At 35.9% G+C, this 18,932-nt stretch overlaps 1 protein-coding gene across 3 annotated transcripts in view; it reads left to right on the top strand.

Annotated features, from left to right (window-relative positions):
- Window positions 1–18,932, top strand: part of HAUS6 (HAUS augmin like complex subunit 6) — a 46,321-nt gene that overhangs the window by 3,224 nt on the left and 24,165 nt on the right. For all 3 annotated transcript variants that reach the window (XM_053656407.1, XM_053656406.1, XM_037132363.2), the window contains exons 3-11: window positions 1,414–1,492; window positions 1,961–2,093; window positions 8,259–8,406; window positions 10,411–10,476; window positions 10,775–10,823; window positions 12,205–12,375; window positions 14,406–14,599; window positions 15,227–15,353; window positions 16,937–17,039. In XM_053656407.1, the coding sequence (XP_053512382.1) occupies window positions 1,414–1,492; window positions 1,961–2,093; window positions 8,259–8,406; window positions 10,411–10,476; window positions 10,775–10,823; window positions 12,205–12,375; window positions 14,406–14,599; window positions 15,227–15,353; window positions 16,937–17,039 (1,070 nt within the window). The remainder of the gene's footprint in view (window positions 1–1,413; window positions 1,493–1,960; window positions 2,094–8,258; window positions 8,407–10,410; window positions 10,477–10,774; window positions 10,824–12,204; window positions 12,376–14,405; window positions 14,600–15,226; window positions 15,354–16,936; window positions 17,040–18,932) is intronic.

Here is an 18,932-nt window from a genome sequence, read left to right as displayed (position 1 = left end):
CAAGTTATAAATGATCAGGAGAACAGGCATATTTGAAACATTTTTTGGAAATTTCTATCATTATAGTATAGGGCTTCCTTTGCTCAAATAAAAGTCGATTTTCTACCCTCCCCACCCCAATTATAAACAAAATACAGCTCTTTTTAAACATTTCAGGAAATACAGAAAAATATAGAGAAGGATGTAGAAGTCATTCCTAAACCCATCAGCCAGAGAATATTGCTGTTGATATTCTAGCCGTTCAGTCTTTTTTCTATGCATAATTAATTTTATCTATTAATAAAGAATGTATGATATGCTTTAGAAATTTAAAAAACATGGGGCCCTAAACATTCCTCAGGATAAAAATTTAGATAAAACCAATTATTAGAGGAAAGCAACAGGTAAATTTTAAAGTCTTATTGTAAACTATAGTTGAGGCAAACCTTTTCTTTTTAAAAATTTTATATCTTCTTTATCCATAAAACAGTAGAACCCACTGACTATGATACAGGTTATCTTTAGGATTCAAAAGCTTTCATGCCATTTCTTCTCATGGGCTCTTCATGTGTAACCATTTGTGTTTCTCTCTTTTTTCCCCAGGCTTAACATACTAATTAATTTATTTTATTTATTATTTTTTCAAAAATATTTTATTTATTTATCTTTAGAGGGGAAGGGAAGGAGAGAGGGAGAGAAATATCAATGTATGGTTGCCTGTCGTGTGCTCCCCTGCTGGGAACTGGCCTGCAACCCAGGCATGTGCCCTGACTGGGAATTGAACCATGATCCTTTGGTTCACAGGCCTGTGCTCAATCCACTGAGCTACACTAGCCAGGGCCATACTAATTTATTTACATCATCTTTATGTGTTAGTCCAGTGAATCCATTGAGAGTATTCTCATCTTTACCTGATTTTTAGAAATTTTATATTATTTTTAATTTTTTAATAAAGAGTTTATTTGTTTTTAGAGAGATGGGAAGGGAGAGAAAAAGAGAGGGAGAGAAACATTAATGTGTGGGAGATACATCAATCAGCTGCCTCTTGCACACCTCCAACCAGGACCTGGCTGGCAGTCCAGGACTGTGCCCTGGCTGGGAATTCAATTGGTGACCCTTCAGTTTGTAGGCTGGCATTAAGTCCACTGAGTCACACCAGCCAGGGCAGTAATTTTAATAATGATCAACTCCTGCATTTGATGTACATATTCAGTGGTTATTTACACGAAACTGAACTTAACCCTATAGATATTTATAAAGAAAAAGGCACAATTTCTTACAGGTTGGTATCTCGTATTAGGTGAAATCTATGAATGTCAACCTTCACTCATTAAAGCATTATTGTATATAGTATAGGAGATAAATTTAATGGTCTAAATTTTTGCTGAGTTTGTTTTTGTTCATAATTTTAATGTTTTTATTTTTGTTTTTAAGACTTTGTTGGCCTCCATTTGACCAAAAAAGTGATACTGAATTCCGGAAACATTGCTTTGAATGGTTAAAAAAAATTTCTGTAAGTATTCTCTTTATGGAAAAGGAAAACTTGAGGAGGTTAAAAATTACATTAATCATTTTTCTAGCTTTTTTGAGGTACAATTGTATATTAATTTTTTAAAGGTGAAATATTTTTAATGGTTTTATGCTAACAGTATAAGCAAGGAAATATTAAGTAGAATAATACTTTTTATGTTTTTGGAATGGGATTCTATATATTTCTAGAACACCAGCTTTGCTGGCCAGGTGCATTGGAAATAGGTTTTGAGTCCCTTGGAGTTTCTATCACAATTTTTATATTTAAAGAAAAGTTTTTTTGACTATAGATTATTTTAGCTTATGTCCCCAAATAGTGTCAATAATTGTGGCTTTGATTGTAATTACATTTTTTGTGAACAAGTTCACCAAGAATTTAGAAACAGTATGACGTAAATATAAAGGTTATTGTGATAAGATCTTTCAAAATTGTTTATTTCTTTCTTCATAGGCTGAATGTGGAGGTAGCTTTCCTCAGGTTGTTGGTTCACTATTTCTTTCTCCTGGTGGTCCTAAATTTATTCATTTGATGTATCATTTTGCAAGATTTGTTGCAATAAAATATATAAAAACCCATTCTAAAGGTAAGTTAAGCTTATAGTATGAATATTTTTAGGTTTTCTTTCTTAAATATTTATTGTTCGTCACAGTTCGCAAGTCATCAGGAGAGTTTAATAAACCAAGAAGATAAATTTATTAAGTAACCTCAAAAGGCAAATAGTTAATATTCTATTGTACTAGAACCATAGTTTGAAACCCTGTCATAATGAGCATAAGTAACAAGTCAAATTATTTTATTATGTTCTAAATATTTTCTGTATAAAGGTAAATATTTTAGGCTCTGTAGACCACACAGGGTCTCTGTCACATATACGTCCGTGTGTGTGTGTGTGTGTGTGTGTGTGTGTGTGTGTGAGTGAGTTGGGGAGGGTGTTTAAATATAATCCTTTAAAAATGTAGAAAGTATTTCTAGCTTGCTGACCTCAGAAAATTAGCCAATGGGCCATATTAGACTTGCTGATTATAGTTTCCCTCTACTATATTGTATGCAATGTTGTATTGAATTTATTTGAGATTTATTTTGGCTATTGGTAATGTGGGAATTTTTTGTTACAAGTTGCCATTTTAAAGGGATTTGATCTATTTATAGAAACAAAATACACATTGGATATTTAAGCTAAGAATTAAAAGAGTGCTGTTTGTAGCTTATTAAATATGCTGTTCTGTTTAATTGATTTATGCTCACAGGAAAATACAGAAAAGTTGATTCAATAAAACCACACCCATCTTCCAATTTTTAGAGACAACTGTTACTGACATTTTGATTTATTTTCTTCTCAGACATTTTCTTTTTTTTTTGGTGTACATATATATTTATATGTTTTAATTATTTTGAATGGATAATATTTTTCATGTTTCAAAAATCAAAAGGTTAAAAGTCTGTCCTCCACCTCTATTCTTTACTTAGTTTCCCTTCTTCAAAGCAACCAATGTAATCAGTAATGCAAGCATATATGTATGTATCATTTTTCTTTTTTAATGTAAAAATTTTTTTTAATTTTTAATTTTATTTTTTAAATAGATTTATTTACTTTTAGAGAGAGGAGACGGGAGGGGAAAAGAGAGGGAAACATCAATGCGTGGTTGCCTCTCGTGTGCCCCCTCCTGGGAACCTGGCCTGCAGTTGAGGCACGATTGATCCCCTGACTGGGAATTGAACTGGCGACCCTTTGGTTCCCAGGGCAGCACTCAGTCCACTGAGCCCTGCCAGCCACGACTTTTTTTTTATGTTATGATTTAATCTTTATTGTATTTTTTCTTTAATATTTTTTATATGTTCCTTTTTTTTAAATTTATTTTTTATTGATTATGCCATTACAGTTGCTCTATTCCCCCCTTCATTCCCCTCCACCTTACCCCCTGTCCCCACCATTACCCCCCCTTTAGTTTATGACCATGTGTCTCAAGTTCTTTAGCTTCTATATTTCCCATACTATTCTTGCCCCCCCATCAATTTTCTATCTACTGTTTGTGCTACTTATTTTCTGTACCTTCTCTCCCCTTCTCCTCCCACTCCCCTATTGCTAACCCTCCTTGAGATCTTCATTTCTATGTTTCTGCTCTTGATCTAGCTGTCCTTTTAGTTTCCTTTTGTTTTAGGTGTGGTTATTAATAACTGTGAGTTTGCTGTCCTTTCACTGTTCATCTTTTTTTAACTTCTTTTTCTTAGATAAGTCCCTTTAACATTTCATATAATAAGGGCTTGGTGATGATGAATTCCTTGAATTTGATCTTATCTGAGAAGCACTTTATCTGTCCTTCCATTCTAAATGAAAGCTTTGCTGGATAGATCAGTCTTGGATGTAGGTCTTTGGATTTCATGACTTGGAATACCTCTTTCCAGCCCCTTCTTGCCTGTAAGGTCTCTTTTGAGAAATCTGCTGACAGTCTGATAGGAACTCCTTTGTAGGTGACTGTCCCCTTAGCTCTTGCTGCTTCTAGGATTCTCCTTCATTTTAATCTTGCCTAATGTAATGATGATGTGCCTTGGTGTGTTTCTTCTTGGGTCCAACTTCTTTGGGACTCTCTGAGCTTCCTGGATTTCCTGGAAGTCTATTTTCTTTGCCAGATTAGGGAAATTCTCCTTTATTATTTGTTCAAATAAGTTTTCCACTTGTGGCTGTGCCTTTCCCCCTTCTGGTACCCCTATAATTTGGATGTTGGAGTGTTTAAAGATGTCCTGGAGGTTCCTAAGAGTCTCCTCATTTTTTTGAATTCTTGCTTCTTGACTCTTTTCTGTTTCGTCATTATTTGCTTTCTTCTGGTCCACTCCATTAATTTGAGTCCCAGTTTCCTTTTCATCGCTATTGGTTTCCTGTGCAATTCCATTCATTTCAATTAGTTTCGCCTTCATATGTTTGTCTAATTTGTGGCTATAATCAACCAGTTCTGTGAGGATCCTGATCACCAGTGTTTTAAACTGTGCGTCTGAGAGTTTTGCTATTTCTTCATCACTTAGATTTATAGGCTCTGGGACTTTGAGATCTTCTTGAGCCATTTTTGGTCTGTTCTTGTCCGTTAAGTATGAGGAGCAGAGCCTTGGACTCTCAGGTGGCTGGGTTGTGACACTGTATGTGGAGGCGGGGTCAGAGCGGGGAAATGGCGGTGCCTTGTGGTGCTGCTCGCAGTGGGGCCTGCTCAGTCCCGTAATCTCATCGCCCACTCCCTCGCTTATCTATCTGCGCAGGAAAGCGTGACCAGAGTCAACCCGCGTTCGCTCGCTGAGTCGCTTACTAGGTCCAACCCTGCGCCTGGGTTCTGCGTGCCTGAGTCCATCTGCCCGAGTTTTCCTGTGCAACCCCGCTCCGACAGCTGCTGGTTTCGCCCCTCTTACCGGTCAGGCTGAAGAATTTGTTGTTATCAGACTTCCGAAAAGTTCAATTTTCTGTGTTCTGGCTGTGTTTTCTGTTGCTAATATTCAGTTGTCTCTAAACTTGGTTGTGAGAGAAGGTACAGCGTCTCCACCTATGCCTCCATCTTGGCGGAAGTCTATATATTCCTTTTTTAAAATAACCCTAAATGATAACATACATCTGGTTTTGAATCTACTGTTTTTCACTTAACATTATTTACTGGAGATCATCCTGTATCAGTTCGTAGCGCTTCTTTATTCTCCTCTCTCCTTAGAACTGCATATTTGAATGGATGTGTCATAATATATTTAATCTGTCTTCTGCTGACAGATCTTTGGCTTTTTCCCCCCTAATCCTTTGCTATAAAAATAATGCTATATTGAGAAACTATACATACAGGGTGGGGCAAAAATAGATTTACAGTTGTTTGTATGGAAAAGAATACAATAATAAATAATAATACAAGAATAAACTTTTCACATACACCTGCAAACCTACTTTTGCCCCACCCTGTGTATCATTTTGTGTATGTTTAAATAAATATACACATACACTGTGTGCGACTGTGTATGTGTATGTAATTCCTGGAAGATGGCTTCTTGGTCAGAGAAATTGTGAATTTGTAATTTATTCTTATTCCCAAATTATTTTCTGTGGAGGTTGAACAGCTTATACTTATATTGCCAGTATATGTAGACTGTCTATTTTCCCAAAGTTTCACTGACATTGTGTGTGATCAGACACTGTTGTCTTTCCAGTCTGATGGTTAAAATGGAATCTCAGGGTAGTTTTAATTTGTATTTCTCTTATTATGTATTTAGTTAGATTGAAAACTGTTGAAGTATTTAAGAGTAATTTATATTTTTTCTTATACTCTATGTTGATATGTTTTCTCCATTCTTCTCTTTAGCTATTTTCTTTTTCATTTGTAGGAGTTTTCTTTCTCTAAAAATGAGGAGAGGGTCCTAAGCCTCTCTTCATTTTTTAAATTCTTGTTTCTTCATTCTTTTCTGTTTGATGGTTTCTTTCTTCCTTCTGGTCCACTCCATTGATTTGAGTCCCGGTTTTCTTCCCATCGCTATTGGTTCCCTGTGTATTTTCCTTCATTTCACTTAGCGTAACCTTAATTTTTTTCATCTAGCGTAACCTTAATTTTTTTCATCTAATTTGTGGCCAAAATCAACCAATTCTATGAGCATGCTGATCACCAGTGCTTAGAACTGTGCATGTGGTAGGTTGGCTGTCTGTTCATCGCTTAGTTGTATTTGCTGTGGAGCTTTGATCTGTTCTTCCATTTGGGCCATTTTTTTTTTGTCTTGTGCCTGTTACATTGGGGGGCAGAGCCTTAGGTGTTCACCAGGGCGGGGCAACCCAGTGGCTGGGTTGTGACATTATGTGTGGAGGTGGGGTCTGAGAGGGAACAATGGAGCTTGCTCTGCTTTCTGCTATTGGATTTCAGTCACTTCCGCTGCTTCCCCCAAGTAACCTGGGCCCTTCTGGTGCTGATTCCCGGGTGGGTGAGTTTGTGTACGTCCTGGTACCCTGTGGGTCTCTGCAACGAACTCTGCTGTAGGCTGGGAGTCTCTCCTGGCACCTCAACCCCCACGGGTGTTTTCAATCAGGAGTATGAGGCTTTATTTCTCCGCACTGGGACCCTGGGTTGTGTGATCTGTCTCACTCCCTAGTTTTGCCTGGCTTATCTGTGCACGAATGTGGGATTGCTTGGTCAGCCAGCCACCTTGTGTGCAGTGCCTCGATTCACAATTGCTGCCTGCCTCGCTGGGTCTGCCCGTTGCCACCCTATGCTTCGGGGTCTGCCAGCAGCCGCCTCTGCGCTCAGGGTCCCCCTGCTGCTGCCTGTGCGCCCGGTGCTGCTTTTTTTGCTTCGACCCCTCTCTGCTCAGCTGCTGGACTCTGCCTCTCCTACCAGTCTGGATGAATGTGTACAGAGGAGTTAAAATAACTCCGTGGTTGTCAGACTTCCATACAGTTCAATTTTCTGTCAGTACTGGTTGTTTTTTGCTTCTAAATTTTTGTTGTCCTTATTTTGGTTGTGTGAGGAAGAACAGTATGTCCACCTACGCCTCCATCTTGGCCAGGAAGTCCTGTTTACTAGTTTCTTATTGGTAGGTGATCTACTCCGATTGCATGTAGCCCAAACTATTTTATATGAAATATGTGTGCTTGAATTTGGGAAAGGTTTATTGTCTATAAGGCTTCTAAGCATGGATTAGAAGTCTTTTCTTTTTCTTTTTTTTTTTTTTAAGATTTTATTTATTTTTAGAGAGAGGGGGAGGGAGAGAGAAAGAGAGTGAGAGTCCAAAAAAAAAAGTGAGAGAAACATCCGTCAGGTGACTCTCACCTACTCCCAACTGTGGACCCAGTCTGTAACCCAGGCATGTACCCTAATGGAGAATCTAACTGGTGGGTGACCTTTCCATTTGCAGACCAGTGCTCAGTTCACTGAGCCACACCAGCCAGGGCCATGTTGTCCTATTTCTGATTTAAAACAATTCCAGTCAACATTTTGAGTCTGTACATGACTTTTACATTCAGTGAACTCATCCCATGCTGAATATTTAGAAATTATGGTGGTTTCTTTGGACTTAATTCTAGGACCTGGATTAGTAAGGTTAAGTGCAGGGTGGAGTCCCTGTTTTCCAGAATATTCATCTTCATTGTACTGAGCCATCTTAAAGTGAGATTTATTGCATTTATTACAGGTAAAAAAACCCTGGACTCTGAAATGTTTGGGTGGATTGTTCCTAGGGTCTGCTCTGCCTGCTCAAGAATTACTTGAGAAATGGAGACTGGTTTTTGGTTCTCCTGTCCTATTCTTACTAGCAAGAAAAGTAAGCTGATGGCAGCAATAGAGATGATGTGATATCACCTCCTCTCTTTTAGTATATTTTCTTCTTTGTTATTAAAGGATCTTCTTAAGAATTTGCTCATGTAAAAATGGAGACAACCAAACTCAAACAACAATAAAAATGTGAAAAAAAAGAATATGCTCATATATGATAGGGTGTTCATGGATATAGCAAGCTGTGATAAGAAGAATTATTTTGGGCAGATGTACTCTAAAAGGTTTTAATTATGTAAAACAACTCAACTTCAGATATCCTTTTCAAGTTGCCTACTTTAAAAATAGGTCATCCTTGCTTTTGTTGAGATTAGTTTTATCTTTTTGTGTATGTGTCATGCCAGCTTTTAAGGAGTTGTTATTTAATGTGGTTGTTAATCTCTTTAAAAGTTAATAATAAATAATAAAATTAACATCTTAAATGTTTATTAGTTTGGAAGCCTAAGTTTCCTATGATCTTGTGTTCCATGTAGGTTCATCCAAGCATTTTGCAGAGACATTTAATGTAAAGCCACAAGATTTGCATAAGTGCATCGCCAGGTCTCATGTAGCACGTAACAGATTTTTACAAATTTTACAAAGAGAAGATTTTGTTTTACAAAAGTATCAGGAGAATGCACAGTAAGTAGTAGTTTGATAGTTGGAAAAATGAAAATTCCTTTCTTTTTGTACAAATGTCTTCAATATACCTTCACTGGTAATAAACCGTGCTTAGCTCAAAACTCCCTTGCTGTTCTCTTAAATTTTAAAGCCAGATGACTTCTGAATAAAATGTTTTAAACTTTAGTTATACTCTAAATGAAAGTTTAGAGGAAAGGAAAAGATCATTTTAAATTTCAAATTTCTTAGGAGTTTTTTCTTTTTTTTTTTAACATGGAAGTATATTTTTGGGCTGTATAGTATTCTTTTTGTTTTGTATCTTTAAAAAAAGATTTTATTGATTTATTTTTAGAGAGGGGAAGGGAGGGAGACATAGAGGGAGAGAAACATCAGTGTGTGGTTGCCTCTCACATGCCTCCCCCCCCCCTACTGTGGACCTGGCCTGCAACCCAGGCATGTGCCCTGACTGGGAATTGAACAGGTGACTCTTTGGTTTGCAGGCCTGCACTCAATCACTGAGCTACACAGCCAGGGCTGAGTCATGTCTGTGTGATGGTACTGTTTAGGCACTAGTCCTACAGTATTAAACAAGATAGGCAAGGTTCTTAGTTTCAGAAATTATGTGTGTCTAATTTTTTAAAAAGATTTTATTTTATTTATTTTTAGAGAGAAGGAAAGAGAGGGAGAAAGAGAGGGATAGACATCATTGTGTGGTTGCTTCTTATGTGTCCCCTACTGGAGACCTAGCCTGCAACCTAGGCATGTGCCCTGACTGGGAATTGAACCAGCAACCCTTTGGTTCCCAGGCCTGCGCTCAATCCACCAGTCGGCTAATTTTTTAGAATTATTAACAACTCTAGTAAGGTAACTTTTAAAATACTGTGTTATGTATTATAAAAGACAAAATTCTTTTATGTTACTTTAAAACTGCGATGTTGCATGACTGTCTTAGGTAACATTGAAATTTATTCCTGAGGTATGTAAGACATACTAACATTTTACTTGAAGTCAGAGGGTATATGAGCCAAGAAGTCCTTAGTCCATCTCAATAGCAGCCTGTATGTTAAATTTTGTAACTCTAAAAGGGAATGTAGAGTACTTTAGCTATCTGCTGGGTATATTCGACTGAGTAGTTCTCAGAGGCCTTGAACAAATACATGAAAGGGGGGAAATATTAAAGTAATAGTGCTTCTATAATTATAATGGAATTATAGGTGGTCCCTGACTTGCAATGCTTAAACCTGAGATTTTTTGACTTTATGTTGGTGTGAAAGCCATACACAGTCACTAGAAACTGCACTTTAAATTTTGAATTTTGATCTTTTCCTGGGATAATGGTATGTTCGTATGGTGCTCTTTCATAATGCTGGGCAGTGGCAGGGCGCTGCAGTGCCCAGTCAGGCACATGATTGTAAGGGTAAACAGCTGACACCCTGCAGTCTACTGTGTTGCCAGCATTTTGGGGGTACTGTGTCATAACACGTTTTAGCATCCTGTCATGTCTACAAAATGTCCATCTGTATCTCTTGAATCTGATGAAAAGGGTAAGACAGTTTACTCTTGAGATAAAACTCAGGATAGTTGCCCGAGTGCTAATAATACTGTTCTGAGCACATTTAAGGTAGGCTAGCTTAAGTTATGATGTTCAGCAGGTTAGGGCAGTGATTTTCAACCATTTTCATCTCGTCATACATATAAACTAATTACTAAAATTTTGTGGCACACCAAAAATACATTTCTTGCCTATCTGAAAAAAATAAGTGTAATTTTAATTCATTCACACCAGATGGGCATTGTTGTGCTGGCTGTTGTCACTTTTTGATTTGACAGTCTAAAGGAGAAGTCAGTGCTGCCTGACTAAATAGTCAGGTATTGCATGTTTTAAAAATTCTTGTGGCATACTGGTTAAAAAAACGAGTTTTTGATTTATGATATTTTAAACTTCTGATGGGTTTATTGGGATGTGTAACCTCACGTAAGTTGAGGAACATCTGTAAATTTGTCATTTTGTATGTTTTCTTTTAGAGTATCAGTTAAAGAAGTACGAAATTTGAGATCAGAATGTATAGGACAGCAAAACCAAGTAGAAAAGTAAGTTTCTTTTAGATCTGAAAGTTGCCTTACATGTTTAGCTCCTGTATTTTATAGGTAAGGAAACTGACAGTCCCAGAAATGTAAGTAATATATCAATAGTTAGATGATGATAGGTATTGAATATAATTCTGATTCTTATTCTAGTTGTAATAAATTGCTGCTTTGAGCTAGAATTTTATTTTTGTTTTAAAATTGGAATGGTTGTTAGTGGCTGGGTTTGCAGATTAATTAGCTCTTTGGATGGTAAATTATGTGATTTTTAAAATGACTAATGAGATTATTTAATTCTAACTAGAATGGAACCTTATGATGACCAAAATGATATACAAGAGAAAATTCAAAAGGTGAGACAACTTTTGAAGAGAGAAGAACTATAACCATCCTTTTTTTCTTCTTTTTTTTTTTGATAATCTTACTTTTGTGATAGGCAATGTTTGCTTACTTAATTGGACTATCTTTGTTATTTCTTTTTTTTAGCACTTTTTCTTTCTTTTTACTCATTATCTAAGTGTTATATATTTAAAGGTATCAAAATAGTACCTCTCAAATGTTTGAATATGATGGGAAAAATTAGTATATAATTTATAAGACTAACTTTATACAAAAGCAGCTTTAAATATATTTAAAGTCTTTCATGCCAGCAAGAAAAGTCCATTTTTATTGTAGCTTTGTAGTATTAAATTTATCAAAACAAAATATATTAAGGGAAGGAAGATTGTAAGTATGGAAGAAAAATGAAAAGTTAAATTGAGGCTGGTGTGGTAGTAGAGAGTATCTGGCAGATATAAATGGTCTAAGGCTTTCAGAGGTTGGCTTTGATGTGGGTAGAAGTGTTTTCTTAGGCCTCCTTTGTGTTTAGATCAGGGGTTCCCAATCCCCAGGCCCCTTCGGGTCCTTGGTGCCAAAACATTTGGGGCCCACTGGTTTAGATGACATCTCTTTCAAGCTCCTTGTTCTGAACCTGTGATTACCATACTGCTCTGGGTATTAATTTGGCTTCTCAGGCACTTTGTCACTAGGAAAGGTGAGTGTTGTCCTTAGGAAGTAATTGTTTGTTCATCTCAGGGAATGTTTATTGATAATCTACTGCGTTCAGGCATTCTTCTAGAGAGTAGAGCAATGAAAAAAATGGCAGTCATTTTTTTCATGAAGCTTCCAGTTTAGTGAATATAAATATTGTTATTCTGAATGCAGTATTTTTTATTGTAAATTTAATAGGTTGGTGTGAAACCTTTAAAGTCTTCATAGCAATCTCTTCTGAGTCCAGTTAATGTTGTTCAGTTTCAACTTTGAGCCATTGACAAGATAAAATTTCTAGAGTGGATCTTAGTACATGCAGCAAGAAAATGCCATTGGATGAAACCTCTGCGCCAGGGGTGTCAAACCCATTTTCACCGGGGGCTGAATTGGTCTCTGGTTGCCTTCAAAGGGCTGACTGTAATTTCAGCTCGTTAACAGTTAAGGAGTAGTTACATTTATACAGTCCTAAAATTAAATTTGGCCCTTTGAAGGCAACCAGAAGCTGATGTGTCCCCCAGTGAAAATGAGTTTGACACCCCTGTTTTAGAGTATTAAAATACAGCTAGTTAATCTTTTCACCAGAAATCATTCCAGGCATACTTCATTTGTTCTTGGAAGTGAGCATATATTTGTGTTTTACATTTCTTTAATGTATGTACAGATTGCGTATAGACTTTAATGTTTTGTTTGTTTCTGTTTTCAAAGGTTCGGTCTTTGTGGGGCGCAGTGAATGAAACGCTTCTGTTTTTGGAAAAAGAGAGAGAAGTTGTTAGTTCAGTCCTTAGTCTCGTTAACCAATATACTTTAGATGGAACTAATGTTACTATCAATGTTCCAAGGCTCTTACTTGACAAAATTGAGAAACAAATGTGTCAGGTAAGCATTTGATATTAAAGAAGCTTTTGAGAAAACTCCCTTCATGTAATTATTTTACGTATTACATGTTTTTCTTGCAGTGTTTTTTCTACTGTTTTCAGAATTTATTTTGGAGTATATGTAGTGAAATTTTCATAAAGAGGAGTGTGGTAAAGAAAGCTGTGCATCTTTGTATCCATCACATTTATTAATTATCTGTACCTTGAATGGTGTTACATCATATATAGGGTAGGGAGTAGGAAGTTACTTAGGAAGATGATATGCTACTTAGTTCTTTATAAGCTTTCAAGTATAGCAACAATGATCTCCTGATTGCTAAATCTCTTTTTTTATTTTAATTGATTTTTAGAGACAGAGGAAGGGGGAGAGAGAAATATCAATTTGTTTTTCTACTTATTTTATGTATTGATTGGTTGATTCTTGTATATGTCCTGACTGAGGATTGAACCTGCAACTTTGGTGTTATTGGGCTGATGCTCTAACCAACTGAGATACATGGCCAGGGGCATAAATATCTTCTTAAAAAGGCTCTGTTCTCTCTGGTTTCTCTTTCATCTTGATGCTATGAATATTTGAAGTCATTTCTTTCTTTAGCTTTTGTGACATCAGTGTCTCTCTTCTGTGGTTTTTCAGATTGCTGTTCTCAGTTTTTCCACTGATTTCTTTTTCTCTGCCTGACTTTTAAATGAAAATGTTCCCATAGTTCCTTTAATGTCCCCCTTTGTTTCCCATATTACAAATACATATATATTTTCCTAACCACTTCCATGGCTTCATCAGCTTCCTATACATTAACATTCTCAAATTGGTATTTCCAGTCTCTCTCCTTTAACCCAAACTACATCAAATTATTTCCATCTGGATAGCTTACATTTCTGTTTTTTTCCTGGAAACATTTATTAGGCATCTGTATATGCCAGGTATTGATTATAGTACAGGGGTACAAAGATAAAATATTGTTGTGGCCCTGAGGAGCTTTGACGTTCCCAGGTAACATGACAGGTATTTCAAATTCAGATCACATAAAAATGAAGATCTGTCAACTCAAGAGTCCGGGCTTCGGTCAGGTAGCTTAGTTGGTTAGAGCGATGTCCAACTATGCCGAGGTTGCTGGTTTGATCCCAAGTCAGGGCACAAGAAGCAACCAATGAATACATAAATAAGTGGAACAACACACCAACGTTTCTTTCTCTTTTCCTCTGTGTCAAAAATGAATAAATAAAATAAAATAAAGAAAGAGTCCTAGAGGGACTAGGCAGGTAATATGTATAAGTGAAGTTCTGTAATTGTTTGTGACAATTGGGAAAAAGCAGGAAGTGATAAGGTTTTTGGAGAAATGGTAATTTTTATGTAAAATTAATGATTAAAATATTGGCAACTAATACAAATGATTTGAAAACACTGGGACTATGAGGCTAAGTGTTAAACATGTTAAGTTTGGGTTCAGTCTGTAGGTGCCATCAGTTTGCACCTTTTGTTAAAACATGAATTCATGCTCTTCTTTCCAAATCTGCTCTTTCTCCTCAGTCTTTATTTTCCTTTCATATATTTGCATTTCTTTTATTCTAGTTTTCAACTTTTTTTTTGTAAATTTTTTTTTTTTTAAGATTTTATTTCTTTACTTTAGAGTGATGGAAGGAAGGGAGAAAGAGAGGGAAAGAAATCTATGTGCAAGAGATAAATAGATTGGTTGCCTCACACATCCCCAACTGGGGACCTGGCTAGCAATCCAGGCATGTATCCTGACTGGGAATCAAACCAGTGACCTCTTTGTTCACAGGCGGGCACTAGTTTCCAGCTTTACATGACAAAAAATGAAGCAGCAAGGCCTGTTAATTCTTCCACAACAGTTTTCTTTGGACCCAAATTATTTACGTAGTGTTATTTGGGGGGGAGAAATCGAACTTTTTCATTCTTCTTTAAGGTAACCTTTCCACATTATAGTAAAACATATAAATATATTTATATAGCTATTTACTGTGTTAAGAACTTACAGTTCACCACTCTATTTTTTTCTTCTGAATCCTTAGTTGCACATAGGAAATGTTTATGAGGCTGGGAAATTGAACCTATTAACAGTTATTCAGTTATTAAACGAAGTCTTGAAAGTAATGAAATATGAATGTTGTCAGGCTGACCAAGCAAGACTGACTATAGACCTTCATTTCCTTGAAAAAGAGACCAAATTTCAGAGACAAAGATTATTGGATCTGAAGCATATAAGGTACTAGTAAGATTCTCTGTTATTTTATTGGGTAAGGAGTTAGAATGGTTTAAAAATTTCTCAGTACAACTTGTTAACAACTCTTGCTTTGACAAATCAGTGTGAAAATTTTACTAGTGCTCAAAAACCTTATGTCATCAACTCTCAGAGAGGGACATGAAGTAGAAAGGAAAATTAATGTAGTTTTCTTTTTGTCTGGAATATATTATTTGCCCTGAGTGATAATTCTTTATGAAATAATTCCAGCTTTTTTATACGTTTTCTTTTGTGGGGCCTACTAATAAAACTAGGGCTCAGACAAGTTTTTTGTTTACGCAGTGACCGAGAAGGACAGGCTTGCCTTTAGGAATGGATAGGGAATGGGAATAGATTATCAACTCGAGTTCAGAACCAGGAAAAAATTATATTTTAAAGATAAATGGAGCAATAGATGTATGGTCTTTCTGGTCTTAAGAGGGAATAAAGTATTTTAGGTCCTCAGTATTTATTGTGAGAGTTTATTTAATTTATATGTGCTGCATTGGTTGAACTTACAGTTATATATATATTTTTTATGAACTTCTTAAATTTTACTTAGTACTTTTGTGTATTCATGTTTTGAATAAAATTATTTTAATGCTATTATAGGCACAAATTAAAAGAAGATCTTACAACTATAACACATTCTATTGTTGAAAAACAAGGAGAATGGCATAAAAAGTGGAAAGAATTTCTTGGTCTGTCTCCTTTCAGTCTAATTAAAGGTTGGACTCCAGTAAGTAATATTGACTTGCCTTTTGCCTTCTTTTTTAAAAAATATTTTTAGTTTTCAGTTACAGTTGACATATAACATTACATTAGTTTCAGGTGTACAACATAGTGTTTAGACATTTATATAACTTATGAGGTGATCACCCGATAAATCTAGTACCCATCTGACATTGTACATAGTTATTACGATATTATTGACTATATTTCTATGCCATTGACTTTCAACTATTGTGCCACAAGAATTTTTAAAACATGCAGATACCTGATTACTTACTCAGGGGCACTGACGTCTTTTCCCTTAGACTGTCATATAAAAAAATAACAACAGCCAACACAACAATAGCTGTCTGGTGTGAATGAATCAAAATGTGTAACTACCAATTTGTACTTAATTTCTTTTCCTTGTTTACCCATTCCCCAACCCCTTCCCATCTGGTAATTATCAAAATGTTCTCTGTTTTTGTTTTGTTTTGTTTTTCATATTCCACACGTAAGTGAAATCAATGGCATTTGTCTTTCTCTGTATGACTTCTTTCACTTAGCACAATACCCTCTAGGTCTTTCCATGTTGTTGCAGATGGCAAGATTTCATTCCTTTTTAAGCTGAGTTATATTCCATTGTATATATGCAACGTTTCTTTAACTATTCATCTACTGATGGACATTTAGGTTGCTTCCATATCTTGGCTATTGTAAATAATGTTGCAATGAATATATGGATGCATATGCTTTTTTGAATTAGAGTTTTGGGTTTCTTTGGACAAAGAAAGTGGAATTGCTGGGTCCTTCTTTTCTTTTGTTATAGCCTTTGTTTTAAAGTCTGTTTTGTCTGATATAAGTATTTCTATCCCAGCTTTTTTTGTTTCTATTTTCTTGAAGTATGAAAACATTTCCCTTTATTTTCATCCCTTTACTTTCAGTCTGTGTGTGTCTTTCCATCTGAAGTGAGTCTCTCGTAGGCAGCATATGTAAGGGTCTTTTTTTCTTACCTATTTAACGACCCTGTGTCTTTTGATTGGAGCATTTAACCCATTTACATTTTAAAGTAATTATTGATAGGTATGTAGTTATTGCCATTTTATTTCTCACATTTTAATTTTTTTCTTCTTTTTCTTCTTGTTAAAGAAGTCCCTTTAACATTTCTTGTAATACTGTTTGGTTGGTGGTGATGAACTCCTTTAGCCTTTCCTTTTCTGGGATTGACTTGCCTTTGGGAGATTATTTTAATATAAGGCAGTCTCTTGGTATATCATGTTATTAATGACATAGAAATGCTGTGTGTTTGTCATCTTTGCATTTCAGCCTAAAGTTCAAATGTTTAGTTTCTGTAACTCTTCTAAATACATGTAAAAAATGAGATATTCCTCTTTATGTTAGGTACTATTACTTTTGAGATATAGCTGAAGGGCAAAGTAGTTCTCTTGTTCCTAATACTGTACTCCTTGTTTTAAAAATAATTGTAGGATAATTTATATGTACCCTAATTCTGTCTTTGTTGGAATCATTCATTCATAGATTAACTTAGTATTGTTATGTGGTAGTGAGTAAAATATGTATATTTCAAAATTTTGCATTCTCTGTTTTAAGGCTGTGGATCTTTTACCGCCTATGTCTCCTCTTTCATTTGATCCTGCCTCAGAAGAAGTATATGCAGGAAGTATTCTTTTGCAGTACCCTGCTTCACTTCCAGGTTGGTTATTTTTTTCTCTTTTAAACTCCCTCTCATCAATATTTCTCACTATGGTAACTGTTCCATTACATTCTTTTTCCCCCCAGTTATTTTCTGTTGTGGTGAAATGCACATCATTTCACTATTGTGAGGTGTATATTTCAGTGGCATATCCGAAATTCACAAAGTTGTCCACCCATCACCACTGTCCAGTTCTAGAATATTTTTATTACCTTAAAAGAAACCCCATATCTATTAAAAGTCACTTCCCATTTCCACCTCTTCCAGTCCTGACAACTACTAATGTACTTCATGTCTCTATGCGTTTGCTTATTCTGGATATGATGTGTAAATGGAGTCATACAGTATGAAGCTTTTTGTGTTTGCCTTCTCTCACTTGTATAGTTTTCCACTTTGCACAGTGTTGTTGTTGTTATTTTTTAATCCTCACCGGAGGATGTGTTTTATTGATTTTAGGGAGAGAGGAAGGGAAAGAGAGATGCACACAGACATTGATGTGAGAGAAAAACATCAATCAGTTGGCTCCTATATGCGTCTGGACCTAGGATTGAACCCACAACCTAGGTATGTGTCCTGACTGGGGATCGAACCTACAACCTTTTGGTGCATGGGATGATGCTCCAACCGGCTGAGCCACCTGGTCAGGCATGCACAGTATTTTCAGGGTTCATCCTGGTTGTAGCATGTATCAATATTTCATTACTTTTTATGAATACATTCTATTGTATGATCAAACCATATTTTCTTTATCAGTTTTTTCTTTGATGGAAATTTGGGTTGTTTCACCATTTGGCTATTGTGAATAATACTGCTATAAACATTTGTTTAGTTCTGGCTGGTGTGTGAACCAAAGGGTTGCTGGTTGATTCCTAGTCAGGGCAAATGTCTGGGTTGCGGGCTAGGTCCCCAGTAGGGGGTACCGCAGGAGGCAAGCACACATTGATATTTCTCTCCCTCTCTCCTTCTCTTCCCCCCTCTTTAAAAGTAAATATATAAAATATTTAAACATTCATTTACAAGATTTTATTGTAGAGGACCAGAAATTTTTAATGTGAAAGAATGGTACAGTAATTAACCTGAATACTTATGACCTGTTTCAACATTTAATGTTTGCTCTGTTTGCTTTAAAGGTATACAGTTGTATTTTTGCTAAACCAACTATATTCTAGACATTGAAATGCCTCACTCTATTAGTTTTTCGGCATGCTTTTCCATAAAAATTTCTCTATGTGACTGTCATTACTGATATCACACCTAAAATATTAACTATAATTCTATATCTTTAAGTTCCCTCAGCTATCAAATCATTATGACACTTAAAAATTACTTTCTCTATAATACCTACTTTATATTCAGTTTCCCCAGTTGCCCAGTAATGTGTGAAAGAAATTATTAGGTTTAGTAAATGTAATATTGATAGGCATTGGGATAAGTGAATAAAAAATGTAGGAATAATACATCCAAGATGGGACAGTGTAGGTCATATTTGAATTCAGGCAGGCCAGAAGTCATGGCAGGACTTAGGAAGAAAAGGGTGAACACAACTGAAATAGGTACATGTGGGGAAGACTTTGGTGGAGAAAGATCATAGACCACAGACTAAGGCTAAGAATAGATGCTGGCAGAGAAGTAGAACATTTTGACTGCATGGTTTGATGAAGGAAAAAGACCTTAGGTAGAAGATTGCTTTTGATGATAGATTTACTTTGAAAGCTCTTGGCATATTTGGTTGGTACTGTGTTCTCACTTTAGCTTGGTAAGGGCCTTTTATACTCTTGTCCAACTTAATTTAGGCCCTGTGAACCATGAAATTGTCCTCTTGTCCATTCAGAGGGCATATTTGTGTCTGCTTAAGAAGTCAGTTGGACTTCTTAGAGGTGTTCAGATAAGTTC

The sequence above is a fragment of the Artibeus jamaicensis genome, unplaced genomic scaffold, assembly GCF_021234435.1.
Source record: "Artibeus jamaicensis isolate MK-2021 breed Jamaican fruit bat unplaced genomic scaffold, CSHL_Jam_final scaffold_1964, whole genome shotgun sequence".
Taxonomy (NCBI): Eukaryota; Metazoa; Chordata; class Mammalia; order Chiroptera; family Phyllostomidae; genus Artibeus; species Artibeus jamaicensis.
The sequence above is the reverse complement of the archived record's forward strand: the minus strand, read 5'-3'. Positions and strand labels throughout refer to the sequence as shown.